At 38.3% G+C, this 26,204-nt stretch overlaps 1 protein-coding gene across 1 annotated transcript; it reads right to left on the bottom strand.

The window, feature by feature from the left end:
- Window positions 1-4,289: 4,289 nt before the first annotated feature.
- Window positions 4,290-26,097, bottom strand: GPR180 (G protein-coupled receptor 180). The gene is made up of 9 exons (XM_079315200.1): window positions 25,867-26,097; window positions 23,458-23,616; window positions 20,326-20,520; window positions 16,937-17,117; window positions 16,682-16,731; window positions 13,023-13,180; window positions 6,607-6,798; window positions 6,183-6,260; window positions 4,290-4,498 (listed from the first exon to the last, which is right to left on the bottom strand). Exons 1-9 carry the CDS (start codon window positions 26,009-26,011, stop codon window positions 4,340-4,342), a joined length of 1,317 nt encoding a protein of 438 aa, XP_079171326.1. The 5' UTR covers window positions 26,012-26,097; the 3' UTR covers window positions 4,290-4,339.
- Window positions 26,098-26,204: the final 107 nt, after the last annotated feature.

Below are 26,204 nucleotides of genomic sequence, written 5' to 3' on the forward strand. Positions count from 1 at the left end.
CAGGGACACTATTTTTGGCAGCCAACAGCCCAAATTAGCTGCAATGTCAAACCACACCCTCAGGTCTCTGATGGCTATGGAGACTAGAAAGATGGCACAGAGGGCAAAGGAGAGACAGGAAACGCACAAAATCAAAACAGGCTGGGGATAAAGAGAGTACACACATAGTACATGCAAAGCAGGGGCTGGACTGCGAGTGCTGATCGTGGGAACAGATGGAGAGATACAGAGAGAAATGACACACATTACACTCAAAATCATATGTATGAGAGAGGGGGAGAGGGGAGGGCAGAGAGAGAGCACAGGGCAAGAGAGAATTCGCAAGGCAGGAAAGAGATTTGCAGCAAATAATGGTTTAAGGAAAATCAGAATCGGAACTTAGCGTCCACTGAAAAACCACAGCCTGGTCAGATAAGTGCAGTTAGAAAAGAAGGACCCTTTGAAAACCTAGTTAATAGTTTCTCTTTAATGTTTGACATTGGCAAGGAGAACCTGCTCTTTGTGCGCTGCACAGTCACACAGAGTTAAAAGGTACATCCTAACATCAGCGATGGCCAGCCCCACAAACATTTATTCTATCAATTAGATGTAGAACATTGCACAGAATAAACTAAAGCCAAATCAAATAAAGCATTCTTTCAGTTCTGTAGAGGATCGAGATGCAAACAAAAAGATTTTGATACTTCCATGGCTTTCCACTGGCACAGGAACCATAAAGAAATATTCATTTAGATCTGGCTATAAACGTTTATCTCGTGTGGGAGGTCTTGGTATTGTAATATGTATTAGAAACTTGGTATTTTTCCAATCAAGTCTTTCCACTTCCATTTACATATATTTAATTGTAAATATTCATTTTCCTATCCGAAGCACTTTAAATAAATATACAATAAACACAGTCTACATGGAAAGGGAGTGAACAGCTAAGGAGGCTTGTGATGAGCCCCAAAACTGCTCCAGCCTCCACATTACTGCTCAGGAGCAATAGAGGATGATGCTTCCTGAGAGCTTGTGGGGGGTCTTTAGATTGAGTTGGTGATCTCACCCTTTTGTCTACTGCACTGAGATCCTCCCTCCCAACCAACAAATCACAGCTGACACAAACTGGCATCTGTGCCAGCAGAAGAGGTGATGGCTGGCCAGGTAAAGCCCTCTTTGCACAGAGAGGTAGATTTCTTCAGAGCACAACCAACTTCAGTTTGCAGTCTTGTCAATACACACTCCTATTTTACAAGCACTGAAACACACAGGCAATAGACTGAGCAGAAACTGTAACCCCGACTTTATTTAAAACAGAACTGCATAATGCACAGAAGCTCTCAGGTGAGATGTTGCCCTCTGACCTCCACAGTGCTGCTCACCTTGGTCAGCAGGGGCAGGGGAACTCAGCTTCAGCTCTGGGCAGCAATGAGCTGTCAGGGAGCCTGGAACTGCTGCAGCTCTCCCCAAAATTCCCCAGGTGCATGACAGCTTTTGGCAGGCACAAACCCACACCTTGCACACACTGGGGCCATGGTGGGGGCACTGGAGGAGTGCTTCTGTCCACTGCACTCACCTAATGCAGACCTGATGTATGCAAAACCCCCAGTTTGTGACAGAAAACAAGTTTGGTTTTTGTTTTTTTTTTTTTTTTTTGGTGACACTACATTTTACAAATATAGTTTTCAAGTTGGGATGCATGGATTGAAGACAACTGGAAAAAAGCTGGAAGCTATTTTTTCAAGATGAAGTTATGAAATCAAATTGATAGAATGGGTAACAGTGTGGATAACCATGAAAAAACAAGGTGTTATCAGCTGTTCTCCCAGGAGATGTAAGTTAGAAAGAAGAGAGAAACTTCAATATACTTGAACCACTCCTCAGGCATGAGCAGAGGCAGTAAGTTGCAGAGTACAGGTTAAGTATGAAACTCTGTCCATTAGTAATACTTATACTTCCCCCCTCTCCAAGAGATCTTGCACCAAATTCCCTGAGTATCACTGCACTCATAATGACGTACTGCTAGAGTGCGCATTAATTATATAATAACACCACAGTGGTGAGCACTGGTTATCTGATAAGAGACCTGGGCACCCTTTGTACCACTTACCATGAGAAAGTAACACTACATTGCTACAGTTACAGTAATAGCAAAATTAAAATATATTTTCAAGTAACTGAATCCAATGCCAAACTAAGAAACTAATGTTACGTGTTGGGGTAGTGAGGAATGTGGGTATTGGGGTATGGGGCAATGTGGGAAAGATGCAAGAGACAACACCTTACATTTCATGCTTACACTAATGAACCATGATTTGTTGTGAGGTATATTTATGATACCATTTACCTTATTTTCACTTCATAATACTGACCAAGTCAAGTCAGAAGAACTACAGAAAGTAAGACAGTACTTCTGGAGAATAGAACAAATGGAGTGTCTCTTTTGAAAGTCACATAGAAGTTTTTTTGCATAGATTAAAACTTTTATCATGATGGATCATAAACTGTAACATAGTACTTGTGTCTATCAGAAAATTGTATTTTATGTATGAATTTGAAGTCGTATACACAAGGACAGATAGAACTCTTTTACTACATTATTGGAGACTTATCAAAAACAGGATGCTTTTTTCCTGAGAAGATGAAAAGTACAGAGATAAGCAGGGAAATAAAGACTGAAGTTTTAACCAATAATATTTTTGTGTGGTTATCAGAGGAATGTAATAATTAATCTTTTAATCATTCTGAAGATTGTGTGAAATCATAATATCTCATCTCTTCCAGCCTCAACCTGCCATTCTTGATCTGAATTACAAACAATAAGAAAGGAGATGATTTAATGAGCAACTTTGTCATGTTGCCATTTTGCCTTAGTCAAAGGCAAATATCTAGTTTTGCCTCTAAACTAAAATGGAACAGACTTATGTTTCAACTATGCTCACAACTGAGGCAAAGATAAATGGAAAAGTTAGGGCTATTTTAAAGCTAGAACCAGTGTATTCACATTGGCACAGAGACATAATCAAATACACATTGTTAAGAAGAAGCAAGAACTGATTTACTAGAAAATAAAATCCATTTTGTGAAGAAACACACATGTATGAAACTAAGCTAAATCAGAAAAGAAAAACTTCACTCACAATGGCAATAGGTATGTACTTATTAGAAAAAAGTGTCAGCATGATTTAATCATACTCTATAAATAGGCACTTCAATAAAGTATATATTTACACTGGCTCTCTGAATGCTGGGGCATCACAAAGTAGAATGGCTTTATTACAATGGATGGAAGATGGCAACTACTTAGAACCCAGTGCCAACATGGATTATAACAAATCCAGTGAGTATTTTGTTTTTCAATTATTCATAGAAAATTTAATCCTGATTAAGTATCCTTGGGCAGGAATTCATGGGTAGTTGATGACTGAAACCAACATTTATTTGAAATGCTTCTGTTAATTTAATCTGTGTATATGGCTTAATTATGATTGAATCCTCAATGTAACAGAAATGAATTATATCAGGATTAAAATTCTAGTACCACATCGCCCATTCCATTTTCTTTGCCTTTTTTTTTCCTCCTTTAAAAGATGCAAGGCTGCTGTTTTAATTACCTTTATGTTGCTATGTATTCTAAGCCTCAAAAACTGTTTAGATCTTGATTACCGGATGAAATTTTTAGTTACATTTACTTTTTTTTTTTTTAAGAAGGAAGACAAACTCTATTTACATTTCCATTAGAATTTTAACCAGTATGAACATTAGATGCAAAAAAGGCTTTTCTTTTACACCCATGATAAAGGAAAGTTTCTTGCAGTCAGTTGTGAACATTTTACATATGTTTTCTAGATTTTTCTCCTTCCTTTCTTTCCCCATCTTTCACACTGATACAGAAAATGCATTTTCTCTAAAGGATGAAAATAAAAAATTCCTTGTACTCATCGTTATGCATCACACCAATTTCACAACTGGCCTATTTGAAACTTGTTGGAGCATGTAGATGTTTTAAGAACTGCATTTTTTAAGACCTTCAAATCTAGTATTGACACAAAATAAGAGCATTTTTGGTCTCCATGAAAAGGAGAGAAAAGATTCATTGTACTCTTCTGTGATACAGCTCAGCATCATTTGTTAAACAGTATCTATAAAACTCTTCAAATTATGAAGTCTTACACTCCACAATATTTTTAACACATTAATCTAGGAATCTTGTCAGACTAAACGTCTGTGAAGTGCTTTGATATTATCACTCAGTTTTCCAGTGAAACCAATGTATCATACACATACATTGTGACAAAAATACCTGTATATTCAAGTCATTATTGCACATTTATTACATAATATATTCTTCCCAAACATCTCAGAAGTGATGTCGATTTTTATGTCCGGAGGATACTGTTAGTGGCAATGTCACTGATGACAGTGAAGACACTTCCCAATATAGACTATGAGATAGAAAAAGTCTGTAGAGGATAACCATGGAGATGCACTGACAGAGGATAACACCTATGGTAATAATCTAGACACAAGAAAAGAGAGAAAAAGAAATAATAAGTGAAAAAAATCCTCTCACTAAACAAGACACAATAAATTTCTATCAGCATGAGTGCTTGAGGTTTAACTCTAAACCTTTTAATATTGATTCAGTTAAAAAAAAGATTTGAACATGCATTTTAAGTCCAGGAATCAGACTCTCACACCTGGGTGTTTTTAAATCAGTAGATAGCCCTGGGCAAGTCACATAACCCTTCTGGCAGTCTCTGTTCTGGGGAATTTCAGACTTGCAATTCACCACCCATGCAGTTTCACAAGCAGAGGTGATGTTTAGATATTCTATTCTTAAAACAAACAGAGAGGGGGGGGAAAAAAAAAAGAAAGCTTGGAAACACTTTGTACTAACACAATCATGGAGCTGAGGATAGTGATTTATCAATCTCACTTAGCCAGATCTCTTTCAGTTCAAGTCTCTTCATCTCTAAAAGCTGTGTAAGGCTGTATTTATTGAATGCCTAAAGGTGTAACTTGTTTCTGAGAAAGCACAAGTCTTCAGTTTATGTATAGGCAGTCCTTTAAAACATCTAATTTTCTTAAATAAATATGATATTTATTGATTGTGCATTTTATTGTATTGAGGTGCATTTGAAGAAGCCAACACAGCTGAATTATCATAGTGTAGGAACTGCAGCTGCACATAATGGTTAAAGTTGCTCAAACGAAAGAGCAATTGTAGTCTTCCTTTAGTAAGTTCAAAATCAAAAATACTGCAAAAATACTAGTCTACTGATTCCATCTCTAGGGACTGTCCTGCTGCCCTGAAGATGTTTTCATCAAGCAAAAAAAAAAAAAAAAAGTCTCTTCATTAGTAACTCTAGAGGAATCAATTTTTTTTTCTGCCTAGATTTCCTTTTTTTTAAAATCAAACACAGTATTTAATTTGTTATTTATATTTAATAAAATATTTTTCTTTCCCTTACATATCTACACAAATAAAAGCTCATTTTCTGAATATATTTGCATACAAATGTGCAGATGTCTAAGCATAAAGAAAAGAAGCAAGCCCTATGCTGGAATGAGGTAGTCAATCACCTGAGAATAGTGGTGCACTTCATCTGAACATGGCAGGCTCCACACACATGGAGTTCTCCAGCCCCCAGTACATTTAAGCAACCGAGAAACTCAGTGAGTCCACCTTTGTTTTTAACTGTTTACAGTTTACAAACCAAACAACATATTTGGACAGACTTCTTGATCTAAAGAATACAGTTCAGCTACAGGTTCCCTGACCTATTTGGCCACACAAAGCTTTTAAAGGATGAAGACTAAAAAGCAAACAACAAAAAAAAAAAATCCACTGATTTATCTTTCTACTCTCTTTGTTAAAAGAATCCCCAAGCTGTTTTTAATTAAAAGCAAACAAGCAAACAATAAAACAAAACACCCCCTCCACATTTTCCTTTGACTTAACAATCTCCCCCTCTCCCTCCCTTAACCTAGAAATGATTACCCTTGGATGATTTGAGCCCTGTATGCCTTTGTAAAATATGACTCACATTAGCATCAATGAGAGCTGTGTGACTAAGACTTTTCAAGTTGCTTTGGGGTCACAGGATTAACAGCCTAAGAGCATGAGTTTGCTAACAAACATTAAACATGAAGAACAACTACTATTCAAATTTCATCTCTTTTATCTTGCCTGTACATACCTTTTCTCTTTGATATTCTCTGAATATTACAGCAATGGTTGCAAGACATGGGTGGCACAGAAACCAGAGAATGCAGGCCTAAAAGAGAAGAGTGTAAGTTGTAAAATGACTACATGCCAGTTTAGAAGAAAGAGATGACAGTTACAGGAACTACATTTACATTTCTGTCTATTTTATGAACCCATTGTTTAATTTTCAATCAACATAACGAAAACCACACAATGAAAGGTGGGATTTGTTTTAAAAAGCTCTATACTCCTTGTCAAATTAAAATGCCTACTCAGAGTATGATGACAGGGTGCAATGTAATCAAATCAGACACTCTAACTTTCTTATGGAGGGAAAGAGTTTAGTGCTTAAGTCAACTGCATGCCACAATTATATTTAGAGAAGAAGGGATCAGTTTGCTTGATGTCACCCATACTTTGGCAAAGGTGATATAGAACTCCCTTTTCAGCGTGCTTCTCTCCACTGTGATAATCTGGTAGAGCCCAGCAGCCAGGGACAGAGCGAGGCAGACTCTGAGGCCGATGAGCAGCCCGCTCGCCAAGCCATGGTGTGAATGGTAGCTGTGGTGATTTGTATCTTCAAACTGCTCCCAAATTAACAAACAGCTCTGAAAGAACAACAGCAAAGTGCACTTAGAGCAAACCAGGTTACACTAACTCTCAATTAACCTTCCCATCACACATGTTAGGGACATGTTAGGGACAGGATGCTAAGCAAAAAACCCCCAACAAATCCTAGTCTGAAATGCTTTTTGCCGTAACCTGTGACTCCAACTGCAACTGACAGGAACAGAGTCTCACTTCTTGGATTCTGCAACTTTTAGAAAGCTGGACAAGTTAAGGTTTCCTCTAATTGGATAGAGGGAATGTAGCACCTTAGAAAAAACTGAAATAATCACCTGCACACTTGTCCTACTCTGCAGGAAGACCACTGAAATTATTTCACAGAGCTACAGGGAGGTGTCTCCTTTCACTTGTGATCCACAACCTGTAAAGCTTGTTTCAAAGGCAGGCGACTACGCCTTTTCTTTCAAAATCCTAACAGGATTCACTTTTCTTTTTAAAGATGGGGAAGTAAGAGGGTGGTGCTGCTGCCCCTTTTATACAATAGCCTTAAGGCTCAAGCATTCACCCAGGTTGAACTTGGATCTCCCACAATTCCCTTCTTTGCCTAAAGGATATCCAATTCACATCTCCCACCTCCTTGGAGAGTGCTGCAACTGCCAGGCTATAGGGTGTTCTTGGGTGGGCCACTCTCCACCCCTTTTATTGAAGCTGTGCCATCGAGGAGAAAAGAATTCAACATCAGCTAGGTCAGAAACTGTGAGCGAGCCTGACTCTGCAAGCACCTGGCTCAGAAACCTCCTGGGGTCTAGGAAAGGGAGTGTCACAGATTCCAAATGCCATTCCAACATCTGGCTGAACACTCTAGCCAACAGACAACTGCATAAAACATAGTAACCCCCTCAACTCTCAGCATTGTATCCATCTCCTGTAGAATCCAGTTTCCTGGGAGCACTGTGAGATACAATATTGATATTCTCCAAGGAAAAACAGACCAACAAGTGCCTAGTTTCTAAATCTTAGTTGTGAAGAAGGCAGGCGCCAACCAGTTGCATTAAAAAATGTGTCTTGCTGAAGAACACCTTTTCAAGACTTTGGGAATGTTAACATTATAAATTAGAATACACAAAGTTTAGACTCGCAGAACATCATGTAGCAGCTGAATGGCATTTTAGAACATGAATATATACTGGAATACAATCCACCTACTGCACATATCTAACTTGCACTGAGGTTTCAGGTGCCTAATAAAGTAGGTTTTCTGAAGAAAGGTAGGCAAATTTGATTTATGAGTGAAGTAGCTCTGAAGGCCTTCAGAAGCAGACATTGTATCGCTCAAATTAGAAATATAAATTAGTCAGATTCCTTTCTGAATACATTCAAAGGCTTTCTCACTACATAAAGACAAAAAGATTACTAATATTAACTTCTTAAAAAATGTGTAATCCACCTGTGCCTTCCAGAGGTGGGTGGCCTTGAGTTTCATCAGTTGAGCATTAGAATAATTTTTGCCTAGAATATCCTCAGAGTACTTTCCTGCATTCCCCCTCCCTTACCTAGGGGGCACACAGCCCTGTAATTTCATAGGTGCTGTCACTTCAGTCACTCCTCAACCACCTGGATGGAAAATGGAACAATGGGAGAGGGACAAATGTAAAGTATGCATGTCTTCAACATCACTTATTACTAGTACACCATCTGACTGACAGGCTTCAAATGTTTTCACCATGATGCTCAGAAAAAGAGCAATTTCAAGCAAACATCTCCAAATGATCAAGTTAATTGACTGAGAATTCTGTCAAGGAATAAGACTGAAGTTAGACTAAACTGCTCCTGAATCCCTGAGATACAGCACAGTGCTTGGTAATGTTGTGTCTACAGCACTAGTTTTGGCATGAAATTGATGAATTCCTGTCACAGAAGTTATTTCAATCCAGTTTGAACATGCTCAGACAATGAACAAGGGTTCTACCAGTTACAGAATCACTGCAGCCTTGTGAGCATTTTCCCTTTTGATATTTACATTTGGGAAGAGCCAAAATATTTAACTTCCCTGGACTGTACATGTTCTGCTTGAGAAAATAAAAGATGCCCTGAACCTATGTATAGAATCTTCCTGACTCAAGCAAGCATCTGGGGAGAAGCCATATAGGCTGATGGAGACAGAACTGTAATATTGCTCTAAGAAGAAAGTATCACTGGAATATACCTTACCTTAAAAACCAGAGCTCATGAAGGCCTAAATTTTTCTTAGTCAACACTAAGGGTAACAACAAAGAGGAAGCCACTTTCATGGCAAGATGACAAAGAACTGGAGTAAAGGAATCATGAGAACAAAGCCCAAATCATCATAGGATAATGGTGTCTGACAGCAAGAGTGTGTTCTGGACCAGCCCTGTAAAGAGTGTAAACAACACAACATCAGTTGATCAAAGGCTGTGTATGGTGACAGGAATGTGAGATCAGAGGAGTCCAGTTTCCTTCAGCTTCATTAGATTATTCCAAAATAAGCAGAAGGCAGAGGCGTTTGAAGCAGGGATGGAACACAGTGTAAACTTGGACACAGAAAATGTAGTATTGCTCTTACTATGAGCTGGGGCTGTTCTCACTCGCCTGAGAAAAGCAGGATCCTATAAAAGAGAAATTTGTGCTATTGAATGTTTCTAGGTAAAAATGGATTAGCCAGTCTGCTCTCCATGAAGAACTTTCACAGACAAGCATGACGTTGAAGTTAAAATCTCTGTAGCAGTGAAATATATAAAAAAAAATTAGAATTTGAGAAATCAAGGTCAAGGAACATTAAAGTCCTCTACCTTGACCACAGAAGGGCAAGTATCAGCTCACTTAGCTGCAATGTCAGGAACAAACTTAAAAATACCAGACATTGACCTGCTGAAGTAGACATCAGAGACATCTTTTGTTGGCAACAAGCAGAACTATGTTTAAGCTCTGAGAAGAAATCAGGGGGAGACAATTCTAATTGTTATCCAGAAGAAAAACTGTGCTTAGGCTGAGGACAAAAGAACTGGATGAGAGAGGAAGCTAAAGAGCTGACTCACACTATGCTATGACCAACATTAAAGTCACAACTGATTCTTCTTAAGAGAATGGCCATCTCCTTGTTTACATAAATACACTGTTTAAAATGTCTGACTTTACCTGTATATAATCCTGACCTATCCTGGCCCACAGTGGACACCAACCACTGCCCAGTACTGGCCTTTGTCTTCAAATGCTACAGGAACCATGGCCAAGGATATCATTCTGGTGCTCCAGATATACAAGCTGAACCTCCATATCCATATGGAGAAGAACCAGACACTCACCCTTTATGTCATGAGGAAACAATTATGGTAAACTCCTCCTTCCCTTCACAATGCCAACACTGACTTTGATACGTTATCTCGGCTTGTCATAATCTCCAGCAAAGACAGGTTCTCATGGGACAGATCACCCCTGAGAGGCAAGGTGAAAGGGGAAGCAAAAGGGAAATGAGAAGGAGCAGCAAGGCAAACTAGCTGTTTCTAACCATATCTAGTACTCAGTTATCTGATGTTACACAATGCCAGTATAGCAAAAAATGGTTTAGATCTAAGGTCAGGGGTAGAGTTCATTCTGAGCACATCTAAGAACCCTTGTGTAGGATGATGTCTAACAGTAAGATTCTATGCCATCCTGATCATGTTCAGAGCAATCAGCTATCTTTCCAGAATCATTGTCTCCAGTTTGGTCATCCCTGAAAGGTGAAACTGCTCAGGTCTATGTGATGGGAAGGGCCTGCCATTACTTAAGTTCTGTACAAGGTTTGTGCCTCAGCAGCAGAAAGCAGAATTTTTTACGAATGCACAGCAGCCTGAGAGTCTTTTGTTCTGTGGCTGAAATAAAGAACAAGTTAAGGCGAAGGGAGATGCTAAATGATGCTAAAAAGACTTGTCCCTCCTTTGAGATGTTACCTCTCTGCAGCTGCAAAGACCACAAGACATTTGCTGACTAGGAGGCTGTTTCCACCCGACACTGAAGGCAACCCATAAACATAGCCCAGGAAACTGCTAGTGCTTCTAAAACAACAAAAAGAAAAAAAATCCATGGCATCGGTATAAAGAGGAGAAACCCCCCTGAAAATTTGCTGAGTAATTTGAACTAGTAACAGGCAAACAGGCTCAGAGAGCTTGCTAGTCAAAACTGCATTTAAGTTGAAGAGTAATATGTTTTCTCAAGCTGTCCACTTTCTTGACTTCCCTGAAGACGAGATGAGGACAGGTATGGGAGAATGTCAATAAAACTAACATGATGCAATCTCTATCCGCTGCATTAGGTTAATGCACATAGTTTCCAGCAGCCTCCTCAGCAAGTGCTTAGAGCATCTCTGATTATCCACATAAAGTCTGTCCAATCTCAGGCATAGGAGGAAGCTGGTTCTCTCATAAGAATCTCTGGGAAAGATCAGAACAGGAAGAAGGTTATTCTACATTTTCAGCCATTAAAAGCCATTGATTGTTTACAGCAGGGGAAACATCTATGTCAATCTAGACACAGCAGTGAACAACTGACTAATCAAGAGATGAACTCTTGAACTCATCACTTTTGACAGAGGTGATACAGTCTAAATCCTGTTTCCCTAGGCCCAACAGCTGCACTCTGTAATAAGGAGCACAAATCTGTCAGAAGACTTATTTTGTATGTCTTGAACCATGAGATGAAAAATATCCTCTCCAGAAGAGATACTCTTGGTGTGAGGGAAATTTTTCTGGAGACAGCAAACACTGATATGGGGGTGCAAAACCACTTAGGCAATGGCATATTCCAATATTCATACTGTGTTCCTACAAGACTCCTGCCAAACCTGACATTCCCAATGGTATCAGAAGGAGATGTGGTAGAGCTGTCCCTTACTGGTGATAAGATAGACAACTTTGTGCTAATGCTCCAATGCTGCTTCAAGAGCCAAAAGATGTGTAATGGACTAATCTTGGGGGAAGCAACTCACATACATGATGCCTGCCCCACTTTTACCATAAGTAACAACAAAATAAGATCAAGCTGATTATACTGAGTGTCTTTTCTATGTATAGCAAAAGGAAGCAACAATGAAAAACTTTCCAGTCTCAAGTGGCAGAGTACTAACACACCCATACATATGCAGAAGTACAGAAGCATGAATGAAATTAAATACTTTAGAAGTCTTCTTTACTACTAGCATGTAAAACTTCTGGTGCTGGATAGGTTCATTCCACCTTACTTTGATAACCATCTTTAAATTTCAACAGTCTCATTGACCTTAACAGCCTTTGGTTTCTATGCTTAATTAGCAAGAAATGCCAGCTCCCAGCTATTCTTAATGTTCTAGAAGTCCACTTATTTAGTTTAGAAGTAGCACTAATTACAGATACTACCTAAATGGCACAAAAATCTTCTGTATAATCCCTTCCTCATTACTGTCTCCAGTTTCTCCCTGCTCTTCTCTTTCTCAATGGTTTTCAGATTCTCTTGTCTTTATGATGTGATTTTAAAAAATTTGTTTACAAAAGGCACCACCAGGGTTGAATGATTTCCATTACAATTTACTTTTAAGTTACTGGTTTACTTAACTTTCTAATTTATACTAATGAAAAATATTTGAATGAAATTATGTGTCAGACCATTTGTATATTTGCAAGACCAATCCTGCACATGAACCTTTCAAGAATTCCCTTCCTTATATTGATTGAAAGGACCATTAGACATTCTATTTCAGTGCTTCCAAAAGGAGGGCACTGATGCTTCTTTTTTTTAATGACAGAGACTTTGTCACAGCAGCTTGTCTTTCCTCCCATGGTGCTGGTTGTCAATCTGCATAATGTAGTTCACAGTGCCTCAGCTGTACTGATTACAACTATTTATAGGACCACATTACAAATCAGATCAATAAAATGACTGTGCAAAAAATTTTTTACCTTTTCTAGGTCTAGGTTGTTTTACTAATCTGGTTCATGGTATAATGCTACAAACAGTTGGCACAATCAGGAGTTTGGAAAACTGTGGGAACTTCTTAAGTGGTTTTACTGCTAGACAAAAACATACTGTGGAGCTACATGTTAAATTGTTAAAGTAAAGAGAAGGTGGTGTTACTTATTAGACATACTGAGTGCACATTATGCTGTGGGCTTTTTTCCAGTCTTAATACTCCTTCCCTCATAAAATTAAAATATTGAAATCATTTGGTTCACAGTTCTGTCATACTTAATAGCAGCTGTATACTTCAGTGTAAGAATGAATATGAGATACAAACCTGTGTAACAACAACTACTACAGCAATGCCAGTAGATGCTGGACTGGAATCCCACTGAAGAGGTCTGCCATGAGATTTCTTCATTCTGCCCATTGTCCAACCCATGCACAGACTCAACAATAAATACAGCATTTGTATCTGTGAGATTATGTCACACACTAGTGAAAACAAAAGAAAAATGAATAAAACTACAACAAAAATAAAGTTTTGTTTTTTTTCTATATCACAGAGAAAAGTTCTGTATACCTGCAAATGAAGGATGGATGCTTATGCCTCTGTATCACCTTTTAATTTTGGTGAGTTAATGAGGTTGCTTTGCCACAAAATGTGGCTATTTTGTGGAGTTTTCAGTGACCAAACAGATCACTGTCAGCTTTCCTGCAGTTATGCTGCAGTTCTGCAAAAGCCTGGGCACAGTGCCACATCTTTCCAAATCCCACTCTTCTGTCAGAGTAGTCTGGGCTCAGGAGCCCATCTGCATAAATAGACTTATAAATGCTAAAGAAATAAAATCATATGTATGTTAATCTTAGTGCAAATATGCAACATGATGAAATGAACTCCTTTCTTCGTTCTGAAGCACTTTTGTTCAAAAAATCAGATAGTTACATTGTACTTTGAATTAATTGCACTTTGTCTTGAGGATGTAGTAGCTTCCAGAAGAAAGCACAAATATATAGGACAAATTCCACTCTGAGATACTTAAAGGGGAAAATATAATGAATAACTAACACAAACTTCATTTAGATCAACAACTTGTCTGTATTTCATTTTATTAAATGCAAAGTACCTTTGCCTCATTTTGCTATGTCCATTTTTACCTCTGTTTGGGAACAATAAATATATACTCCATAAAGTTACATTCTTAATCAGTGTCTCAAACTTGTGTTTGAAGCTGCATCAGAATAAGGAAAACTTTAAGCTAGAATATATTAAAGCCTTTATTTGTAGCCTTGCTGCAGCATTACTGACAGTAGAAAAACCTGAAGATTTCTTTCCGAGTGATTGTTAGCTTTAGATCTGGTATGCTTTTGACTTAATGAACAATAATGAACAAAGTTGGTGTTGGGATATGACTCATTGTACTGGAGTAGCAGAGATGTAAAAGGAAAATTGATTCTTACACTATGTAAATTGCAAATTTGGTTCAGAAACTAGAGATTGGGCACTACACACAGGAATGCTTTCTTTTTCACTTCATTAATATTTTAGTTCAATTAAATTTGTTTCTTATTTGTAATTTTCACTTACACCATCAGGTACAAGAATAATATTTCTGTCACAAAAAAGCAAAACTCTACTGTTATATAATTGGACTGTATTAAAAAAGGTAAATACCACATTTACTAAAAACACAGGCACAGAAAATGTTGTTACTGTACAGAAATTAATATGGATACAAGGGAAGTGAGTCAAAAGAAGATCATCAACAATATTTCCCTGACACTCAGCAATACTAGCAAAATAAGGGTATAAACCAAACTTCAAAATGTAATTCCTGGGATATGCTTGGCATTCTCAGAGTTTATGTGCTTAAATGCTTCTTAATGTATTAAGACATATTTGCTGTTTAAAATCTATTAAGAGCTTTTAGTAAATACAAACTTAATAATTCTTTAATCATATCAACCAGCCCTGATTTTGGGCAAAAAAAAAAAAGATCATGGAATTATTTTCCAATTCTACCTTATCAAGAGACAGTACTCACTAGAAAAAGAATTGTTATATGAATCAAAGGCATGCCAAACCAGTGTCACAAATCCAAACTCGAAAAATGACTGAATAATTCTATGTGTTCTAGGGAGCATTTTCTTTTCTGTCATTCCTTAAGATAACCTGCCCTATAAGGTATAGCCAGACATCATTTCTCAATCATATCATGGATATAGATACTGCTCTGCTTCAGTGTAGTAACAATTCAAGTGGATTCCCACATAAATTAGTGTGAGACAAAATTCCACAACCAGCTTTAATCTTTGACATCCCATACACTTTGCTAGAAAGGAATAAAGGTGAGAAAAATTTTAAAGAGTACAATGACCCCACAACAATATTCAGGGTCAGTGTTAAGTCACATTACTGAGCTGACACCAAAATAGTCTGATTCCATCACAATTCATCTTTTTTGACTATTCAACAGACACAAAAACAGTTTTTCACTTTTCACATTTCATTCTTATAAAAAGTAAAAAGGACACGATTTGCAACGCTTCTCAGTGCCAGCATTATTTGTGTGATTAGGTTGGGTGGTTAATTAGACTGAAGATCAGCTCTTTATACATGGTAAAGACTAAATGATATTTGGAAAACAATAATTGCTTGAGATAGTATCCTAACAGGTTTTTAGATAGATATTCTGGCCACACTGCAATTAATAGAAATTTTAACATTTATTTTTAACTCAGATTTCTATTGCCATATAGGAAAAATGGTATAATTTTTCCCTTTCCAACTATACTACTTGCCATAAGCTATTCTTCAGAACTGTAATTGCCACTGAAGCTTCTTTCCACATTTCTATTACTTCAGCTCTTTTACTGTTTTGGAAACCACCAACTTCGGAGAGAATAAGGAAAGGAAAACTTTCATAGCTGAATTTAAGAAAATCACCTACTGAATTAAAAAAATAATATTCACTATAACGTTTGCTTATCTAAATGGAAGTGGGCTTTTTGACTACAACACATACAAAAAAAAAATCTAACATGCAGCTATTCTCTCTGAAGTTATGGCCAGTTAACACTGGGGTGGAGCTATGACTACCTCCATATTCTCCATTTTATTTCATGAGATGAGAAGGAATGTTTAATAACACAGTTGCTGGAGTGGCTGCAAGGAGCTGCCAGCTCAAATGGTTAAAACAAGGAAGAGGCAATTATTGTGGTGCCAGGTGCCATCAAGAGGCTGATAATCCCAACTGCAGCCTTCTAATTGAACTAGGGAAATATTTCTCTGTATAAGCTGTTACTCTCCAACACTATCACACTACTGCAGTACTACTTTGGGTGCAAGCAAATTCCATTTGCTTGGAATACACCCCCAATTCTTTAAATGTGAACCACAGGAAAAAAGCCCCCAAACTATCCAACAGCAATGGAGAATGAAGAATGGAACAAGATTAAGTTAGTGCATTTTGGAAATGTATGCTACAGGAATTTAGTTCCAGTCAGAGCTTAGAATATCTATACAGAGTGGAGAAAAATGCATTTTTTGCATCTTGCTAATCATAAAATTTGTGCTGTAAAATATTTATCCATTTAATAATTGTTAAATTTGTTAGTGAAATGACAAATTCTATAAAACATGATTAAGTTTCCTAAAAAGTTTGGCTTTCTAGATCTAACTCCACAAAACTCTTCCATCTATTGAACGACCTGCTCAGGTGATAGTCATGTCTTTAAGTGTTTGTAGCAAGGAATCTGGAGACAAAAAAATCCTTCGAAAAATTCTGAACAATATCATAAGTGCATAACCTCAAATATAGTTATTGTAAACGCATGAAACAGTTTATTTTCTGGAGGAGCAATTTTTAGTATTTTATATTAAAAATCCAATTATATGATCCAAGATCATAGTATAGTCCAGCAACAGCATTTGCTAATGTATTATACAGATTGTTAGGTAGCAATATGTAAGAAACAGGAGATAAGCCTACTCACATTCTGCCAGACTTCCCATAAAAGGGGCTCCTATCCCATCTCTAGAATAACTGAAAAAAGAATAGAAATATTGTATTTTTAAGTGGGTGTGTCTTAAAAGGGTGTTCTCTCACACAAACACATTTAGGCAGTGATGCAGTTCAAAAGTCAGTACTACATTTTGTCACAATCCCTCCCAGGCAAATAATGTACTGATCTTTATAACACATTGTTCTTGAAGTCTAAAGACTAAAAGCAGAAAAGTAGCAAAAGTACCTTGAGAAATGCAGGTAGTTGGCAACAGCTGAACCAGCCTGCAACAGTAATGCAATTGTCAACACCTTTAATACACCATGCATAGGTCCACGCTTCCTAATTGTTTGCCACAGGGATTGTGCATATATGCAAGCAGTTATGAAGTATGCTAGGACAAGCAGGAAAAAGAATTCATGTAATCCTACAGGGAAAAAAAAAAAAGGAATACAGCTTAGTTTTACAAAGAAACATTGCTACTAGCAGCAAACAACTTCAAAAAAAAACCAACCAAAAAAAAAACCCAAACCACAGCGTTTTTTTTTAATGCAATAATTGGGAATACTTGGCAACTATTACCCAAAAGTGATAATACACATAAAATGTCTAAATCATGTTCAATTTTATCCAAGAAAATCAGAGAATTTTATCAGAGATAAAATTATTATTTGATTTTACAAAATGTTTTTAATCAACAATAGCTTTTCAGAGCAGAGGTTTGCAGCAATTACCAGACTAGTATAAAGTGACACACAGCTTCTTGATACACACACAACAATTGTAGCTCATTGGATCAGTCAGAAATATATTTGTTAAAGGACTCATTTTTAGCTCTTTCTGCTTATTTGTATCATTCTGTAAAGGCCCAATCTGAGGTGAGAGAAACCCCCCACACTTCTATTTAATCTTTTTAACCACTAGGTGTCACCCTTCCTCTGCATAAAGCAGCTCAAGAAGTACAGCTGATCAAGTCTGAAAATTTCTAGATAAAGAAAAGTAGCACAGAAAACAGTAATTAGACCTTAGCATGCATTTTTTTGCACTCGTCTAAAAAATACCTCAAAATCAATTTTATTTATTATTATATTTATTATTATGATTGTTTATGAAACAGAAGTCCTCTAATTTTCAGTCTGGCAGCAGTCTGGTAAAATGCTCCCCTTAAGACTTGGATCTTAGAAATATTTTCTGTTGTCCCTACACTTTGCAACCCATCAGGAGCTCACAAAGGGTCAAAGCCAGTGAGATGGAAGCAAAAAGGTAAACAAGCATTTCTCACAGAAAACTTGTTTTCTTTCTCCAACCTTCCTTGAAATTTAGTGGTGCCTATAGAATCAGATTCTAAAAACAAACTTTTTCTCCAGCAGCAAAATAACTCTGGTAAAGGCTTCCAGCCAGCTCCATACAGATTGGGAAGAACAAGTATACACATTTCAATATCTGAGGTGAAAAATATTACAACTGGCCAAGTTCTGAATAGTAGCTAGCATTATAGCTTCTGTGACTGAAATTAAGCACTTTGGACATACACGCAGGAAAATGGGAGAAAAAGAGCATAAGGTAATAAGAAGTCTTAAAAATTCCAAAAAGCAATACATAAGCATGTTTTGTCAATGACAAAGGTATGTGGTTTAGATCAAATCTTTCTTTCTGCTTCAAAAGATACCCACTGAAGTTGAAAAGGACTTGGTAGGTAAAAGTTATTTCTCACCACGATGAGGGAGAGCCCTTGGAAAACTCTTTAGGAAAATCAACTAGCTTTTAACAAACACTTAGCATTTACAATAGAATGGTCCTTCCAACTATAGAGTGCGTGTAGATTATTGGTTTGAGACCAAAAGGGGTTAAGAGAAAGCTGCACTGAAAACCAACTATAAAAATACAATTTTCAACCTGCCTCCTCTAAGTTTCCTGACTTTCAAGGAACCTAGATGACAAAGTAAAACATTTGAAATATCTTACTCAGAGCTCTTCAAAATGCTACCTGTTCAGCTGCATTTAGAAATCCTAGATTCTAATTCTCTCAATTGTCCTCAAGTTCTTTTCCTTATTATAAATTTAATTTTTGAGGCGTCCTGTGCCAGGCCACAGCCTAATGTAACTCAAGTGAAGGAAGACCTAAATAAACCTTCTGCAACTATGTAATTTTTAGTTGCCTGCATGAAATAAAGCAAGAAAGAAAGCTGGATCTTCTCTCTGATACCTTCTCATTCTAAGCTTCTATGGAAATATGGCAAAGATTATGTCCCAGAGATGCATTAAAAATTAAATTAAAGAAGAGAGAATAGGAGAGATGAAACGCTCCTCAGCTCTTTGAAAGTAGACTAGTGCATGGAGCTTCAGGATTCATGGAGGTTTTAATTCTGAATCCACAGAGGTGTTCCTGAAAGGCATGGCATGTACAGGTCACCTTGCTTCCTACCTGTATGATCTAAACACCTACATCCAGCACATTTACACACCTCCTTACCCAGCACATAAGCTGTTCAGAGCTCTGCTTCCAAGTGCTCAGTCTTCCTACAAAATTAATATAGAGCTGAGATGCCTGTGTAGGAAGTCTCTACATCACTTTAGTGGGCCATATGATGTTGTGTAGCTGCTTTGCCCCTTGATTTAGCAATTATTCCTTTAGCTATTACTCCTCTTTGAGAGGGAGTAAATTAACCTAGAATTCACTTCTGAAGACCAAGCTCACAGATAAAAACTGGCAAGTTTGTAGAACTTAAGAAGTTAAAGAGAGATTAAGTCTGATTATGAGCCTTGAAAACCAGACCATTAATGTGCTACTTTCTAGCAGATTCTGCTAAATATTCTAGTGAGTATTTTCTTCCTTTCAAAAACTCAGCTGCCTTTGTTCCCACTATATGCCCTTGAGACCACGAGTGAGAGCAGGGCATTGGATTCCAAGCACAGGAATCAGGCTCATCCTTGGTACACTCAGGTTCACTCTGTATAGGAAGGCAGACTAAGCCTACAGGGCCCTTCCCTCACAAAAGACCCCAGGTGAGTGACACGTTCATGAGGCCTCCCAGAGCAGTGATGCTATTCACTGCAACCAAGGATACATTATGCTGGATTGTCCAAGACATACAATTTTATGTAGATGTTTCTTTAGCTGCTGTCTTGAGTTTCTTAGAATATTTAAAGATTTAAAATGACATTTCTTCATTATAACAAAATCAGGCCTGACAAATCTAACCTACAGCCTGTGACTAAGACACTTATAAAAATCTAAACACTGAACTGAAATTGTATTGGCAAAATGTTGCACAGAATCAAGTTTCAAACAGCTAAGGAATTTCACTAATTAATTAAAATCAGATATTAAGTTTACATTCAAGTGGAAGATCACAATTTCAACATGTTCAAAATACCTATAGCAGAGATTTTAACATTGACTTTTCTTGTGCATCTACACTTCTAGTTAAGAAAGTTTTGAAAGTCAGTCTAGGGAAAAGAAAAGATCTTTCTGTGATGACAGTAAACAAACTCACATTTACTCTGCAGGAAAACAGAATATGAAATATAAGAGGTTCTGCTATCCATTCCCCATACTTTTCCAAGCACAGTAAGTACTGATTTGAGTAATCAGATCCTTAACTTACAAATCTAAATTAAAAAAAAAATCTTACCAGATTCCCCTGCGCTAAAGTGATCTAATGGATTCCCTTCTGCATCTGGGTTTAGTAAGACCATTTCAAACTGAACATCCTCGGATTCAGAATAATTCTCCTCGCAGGTAAACTTGTCTACATAAAACACATACCATGTTTCCGGATAAGGAATCTGGGACACTGTCAGATTTTGCTCTGTGTGGTTCAAAGTCACTTTGGAAGAAAACAAAAAACACAAAAATAGGAGTAAATACTTGATTAGTCTGGTTTTAGAAAACATATCTTTAACTGAAGATAAAACTTAACTCCACAGCATCATATACAGGTTATAAACTACACACAGTAGAAACATACTGAGTTTTGAAAACTATCCATAACACCAGAGACCAGACCTCCAACTTCAGCCTTGGTTTCAAGCAGGTGTGGGCAAGGATTAATCAGGGCACTCTATCTCACACTTGAGCTCTGCTGGGAGGGCTCCTTCCTTCCAGAAGTCAGGAAGTGCAAACTATCTCCTTTGCTTAACATATTTCCATCCTCTAGTCCTGTATTGACAGGATTAGCTATTCTGTACTACCCACCAGCTATTTCTGCAGCATGAAAAATACCTCAGTGAAATTTACTGACTCTGTTTACAAAGAGATTTAGAGCACTGCACAGGAACAGCTGCATGTAAAGAGTAAGTAAAGAACACCATGCATGCTTTAAAGGCACAAATCAGTATTATTTCACAGGATCTTCCCCAAAATACTGAATTTCAATTGTCAGTTAAGAGCTGAAACCATTGTGTAATCAAATTGCATATTTCAAATCAGATTACATTTAAAAACAACTATGTAAGATACTCATGTTTCATCTGCTTGCTATCTTACAACTATTTTTGCCTATAAACAACAGTTAACCAAGCAGTATCTCCAAAACAAACTCTTGATGCAAATGAAACCTGTGGCACTCTATGTTCAGCTGAAACAGCAAGAAATGCAAGCTAATCAGCTCAACCATCTCTGTGCAGAAGAAATAACAATAATAGAATAATTCACCTTAATAGGTAAAGATTACAATGCCTAAGGATGAAGAAAAAATTCATTAAAAACCCTCATAAAACACGCATTTTTTGTGAAAGACCTTTCTAAATAAAAGAGCTGCAAACATACAAACTCATTTTCCCTAAATACTCTGTAGAGAAGAATTTAAACCAATTTCTATCTTGAAGCCTACCTGTGAAAAACTTCTATGCAATTCCAAATAAACGTGTTTCAATGACACGAAGTTATTTTCTGTTCTCTTATGATATGAACTGAACAACACTGGAATCCAGAAAGAATTGTACTGTATGTGTCCTTGCAGCAATTGCCATGAGGTACAGATTTGGATGACATGGAAACCAGTATTTCATATGCTGCTTCGTCCAAATGAAAGGCAAACTGCAGGTGACAGGAGTGGCTTTACTCCCCACGTCACCTCTCAGCTGGGTCCTGACACTGTTATTTGCATCAAGTGTAAGGATCACACAGAGTGTGTTTAATCAGTTTCCTCTCAAATCCATAAGCTGTTTCAGAGGTAGAAAAGCAACCAATTTTGCCTAGATCAGCAAAGAGATCTAACTCGTCCTGTGGTCATACAAATCTTAACGGAGCAGAAAACAGTGAGCACACTGCTGGCACAGTCAGGAATGACAGACCAACTGTCTTTGGTTATTCCAAAGTTAATCCAGCAGCAATTTGTGCAGCTCTGATGAAGTGTAAGGAAACCACATCCCTAGAAGTGACATCTGTGTAAGGTTTCATCATGACAAATGCTACGGGAGATCAATATGTTACTCTTGGGATTCTGACTGCACAAAAGAAATGCATTTAAAAGAGAAGTTGTAGTCACTTAAAACAAATTAGAACTAAGCTTCTGATACTAATTTCCTTTATTATAGGAAAATTTATGCTTTGAGTACATCATGATCAAATGGTGCAAAAATTATTATTTCAGTCTGTCTTCTAGTTACATAGCTCAATGCTTCAGTATTTTGCAGATCTTTTACATTTAGATGGGCACTCAATTTAAGTTTTATCCTGATTAGCTCATCTTTGATACTGTATTAAAATTTTTCTAGCATGTTTTGTACATCAAAGCATGACAGATCTGTGCTATCATGAAAATGCAATTTTATTTTTGTTTTCTCCACTTTGAAAAATGCCATTTCCATGGAACTGGAGCCTCCTGACAAGTGATAATGTTTCTTTGTAAACGAGAGAAAAAAATCCAAATCCTCATATTCTATACTGGTATAACTCCTAGCTCAAATATTAAAAACAGCTGAATGCGAGATTCAGCGACAAAGATCAAGTTATAAAAATAAAGGGTGAAACAGCATTACGTTACAATAAAGGCAAGTTATAAAGTAAGGCAGTATGATGCACATAAATTATTTCAGAGAAGAAAGACTTATTATGAGGCAGTGAAAGAGAAGGTTTCGGGTACAAAACTACCCTTTTACTTTATATTTGGGCTGCACACCCCCACCTTACAAGCACTTGCTTCAGAAGTTCAGAGACAACTGCAGCAGGTTCCATCACTTCACATCTAATTTATTTTTCATTCCACTGCAATGAAAGTCACAACTCTAACAAGTCAAACATTTGATTGCAGATTCTTTAGTTCTTTATTTTCTTAATACAATGGTATTCTTTATAAATTCTCTCACATACTCAAGACAATCTATTTTACAGAAAATGTGAGATTAAAAAAAAACCAAAACACAAAAAGAAAGACATTTACTCCATACATGGCTAAAAAAATAAAAAATCTCTGTACTAAATGACTAAACGAAAACTTCAGCCAAGAATGTACTCTTTATGAGTTGTGAACATGTAAAAGCTTGAACTGGAAGTGGTCATAAAGTTTGGTTGTTTCCACTAAAGGCATTCTTTGTCACGGATTTCATTTTCCAGCAGCACATTAAATCATAATTTGAAAACAAAGTCTTCTGAAGTGACATGAAGAAAGAAATTTTATTTCCTTGTAGAATTTTTAATTGCAGAAAGCCAAAGTCACAGTTGATGCAAAGCCCAAATTCACTATAATGAATATTCTAAACATAGATAATAGAGTTCTAAATACACCAGTAACTCTGTAAGGAGAAAAAAAGCAGTAACTCACTTGTCAGCTGAGCTTTAGAGAACTTCTCTGTACAGCTGTGATCTTGGACACTGTTCTCCAGCTTCTGCCATTCCTGTGCTTGAAAGAGGTGAAGTCTAGCTGCTTTTGCCACAGCTACTGCTACATTCTTGATTCTTACACACAGAACAGCACGGTCACCTTGATATTTAAAAAACAGAATCAACTATTCTGTCGTGATGTCAGTTATGAGCAAAAAGACAGTGTAGCACAGATATTTTTTATAAGTAGCTGAAATACAGCTTCTCATTACCTCTAATTTTTTACTACTACCTCCAAGTAAAAGTACTGATGGTGTTTCAGAAACAATTTCTATGCCTCTCATTAAGAAACCAGTGAATGCACAACTCTCTGTGATGGTAGTTAAACCTATACCATAGCCCAAATGTCATTAACATTCTTTACTACAAACAACCTTCCTTCCTCTCTCTTTTTTAAAACTGACTTCCAGATAACATTTTTTTTCCTTCCCCCCTCCCACCCCAAATTGTATTGTTTTCAAGTTAGAGACAGTGCCTCAATAACTAGTTCAAAGTCTAGTATTTTATGACCTCTGTGGCATGACTATGACCATCATAGGGTAACTCTTAAGTCTAACACCAGAAGGACTTATGTGAATGGACTTTCATGTTAGAGATGGATTAGAGCTAAAATACTTAATTATAGATGACAGATGCTAAATGATGCAAAGAAAAACTTCAAAAGTGTTCTCTAACGTGTCAGTCTGCCTGTAGACTCATAAAATGGCAGAATGGCTTAGGTTGGAAGGGACTTGAAAGACCATCTAGCTTCCAACCACCCTGCTTTGGACAGGGACACTTTCCACTAGACCAGGCTGCTCAAAGCTCCATCCAGCCTGTTCTTAAGAACTTCCAGGGATGGGGCATTCACAACATCTCCAGGCAACCTGTTACAGTGCCTCACCACCCTCACCATAAATATTTTGCTTCCCAACAGCTAATCTAAACCTACTTTCTTTCAGTCTAAAACCATTCCCCCTTGTCCTGACACTATAGGCTGCACCTTGACACATAGAAATATTAGTCATTTTAGAACTAGCTCATTTGACAAAATTTATCTTGCCAGAGGAATTCCACAATCCTCAAACTTGCTTTCATAATTTTTTTCACACACTGTCACAAACTTCTTTAACCTAAGAGTATTCTAAATTAAAAGGCAGAATTGAGTAGAGAAGAAAAATCAGAAAAATGTGATATGAACTACAGTTTAGGTAAGACTTTTAAATATTAACAGAAGACTCTAAAGAAGGCATCATTAAGACCCCAAAATGGTTGTTGGTATTCATGACAAAAGAGAAGTATTTCTATGCAAAATATGCAACATCACTTTATAGAATTATAATCTGAACACCTACACCACTCATCCTGAATTTGTACAGTCTTTTCTCAGATTTAAACAGTGCACTTTCCCCCTTCAGATCTATTTGGAGCACTTCTACAATTAACTTCTAGGACAGTGATAATTAACTGCTTTCAAATCACATCACAAACTAAAATTCCACCCTATCTATAATTTCTCATCAGTGCTGAACTGGAGCACCAACTCTGTATTTTGCTTATGTCACGTTTTCCTGCATCCCGTTAGATTTTGCAGCACTCCACAGAACTGTTCTGCCTTGAAGCTCAATGGGAAAGAAAACCAGCCAAAGCTACTGAAATGCTGAGCACATAGGAAAAGCAGGGTGAGTAGCACAGCCCTGCTGGACATGGCACATGTCATGGTTACACACGGCTTTTTCTGCAAAGTAAAATCTCCCTAGCAAGCAAGGTGGACCACTGCTCAGGCTCTCTTCCAGCAGGATAGTAGTCAGGAATTATTACTAAGTAACTACTGACTAAGAGTCAGAAATTACTACTAACAAGGAGTTTAACACAGGGAAGAAAACCCATTGGGAATAACCAAGGTGAGATTTTTACATCCCTATGCGAGGTATCACCAAGGCCCAAGCAAAGACGGGGCACAGCGACGGAAAGCACCGCTGCCATTTATCTGGTGGGGTTCCAAGAGGGAAAGAGCGATGCGGGTCGCAGTGAGAACGTGACATTCGGCCGGGAGTGTCCGCAGGGCGCTGAGGGGGCACCGAGGGAGCCACGGCGCGGCGCTGCTGCTGGCCGGGATCCCCGGCCCGCTTCGGCGCTGCCCGGACAGCGGATCAGACCTGCCACACATCCCGGCGGAGGAGAGAGAAGGAGGAAAAGAGGCGAGGAGAGTGCACGTACGAAAGGACGGGCTGCAGGGCTGACCGCGCTCCCCCCCGCGGCCCCTCCGGCCGCCACCCTCCAGCGGCTCCTCGCAGCCGCCCCTTCCCCGCTAGCCCCGTTCCAGGACGGCACAGCCGCTGCCCCGCTCTCCTGCCCTCAGGGGACCCACCGTAAAACTGGAAGCGCGCCACGGGCCGCCACGGCTCCCGGCGGGCGGCGGCGCTGGCGAAGCCGCCCCGCAGTGTCTTGCCCGCGGCGAGGCCCCAGCAGCAGGCGGCGGCGACGCTGAGCAGCCACAGCAGCCGCCACCGCATCGCCGGGAGCCGCCGGACACCGGGACCCTCCTTCCCTCCTCCCGAGCTGCCCGTCAGGGCACGTGACGCGCCCCGCCGCGTTAGGCGCGAGCGGGAGGGCGGGAGCGGCGAGAGAGCCAATGAGAGAGCGCGGCCATCCCTGGGGGCGTAACCGAGCGCTTAGGCCCCGCCCCTGCGGCAACGTGTCCCGTTG

Source organism: Erithacus rubecula (genome assembly GCF_903797595.1).
Source record: "Erithacus rubecula genome assembly, chromosome: 1".
NCBI lineage: Eukaryota > Metazoa > Chordata > Aves > Passeriformes > Muscicapidae > Erithacus > Erithacus rubecula.

Coding starts and splice junctions, on each gene's coding strand:
- GPR180 (XM_079315200.1), bottom strand. CDS start 26,011: ATGCGGTGGCGGCTGCTGTGGCTGCTCAGCGTCGCCGCCGCCTGCTGC. Junction 13,181..16,681: donor TATGGGAAGTCTGGCAGAAT/GTGAGTAGGCTT, acceptor TGTTTTCACTAG/TGTGTGACATAATCTCACAG. Junction 6,261..6,606: donor TCTATATCACCTTTGCCAAA/GTATGGGTGACA, acceptor CTTCTCTTTTAG/GCCTGCATTCTCTGGTTTCT.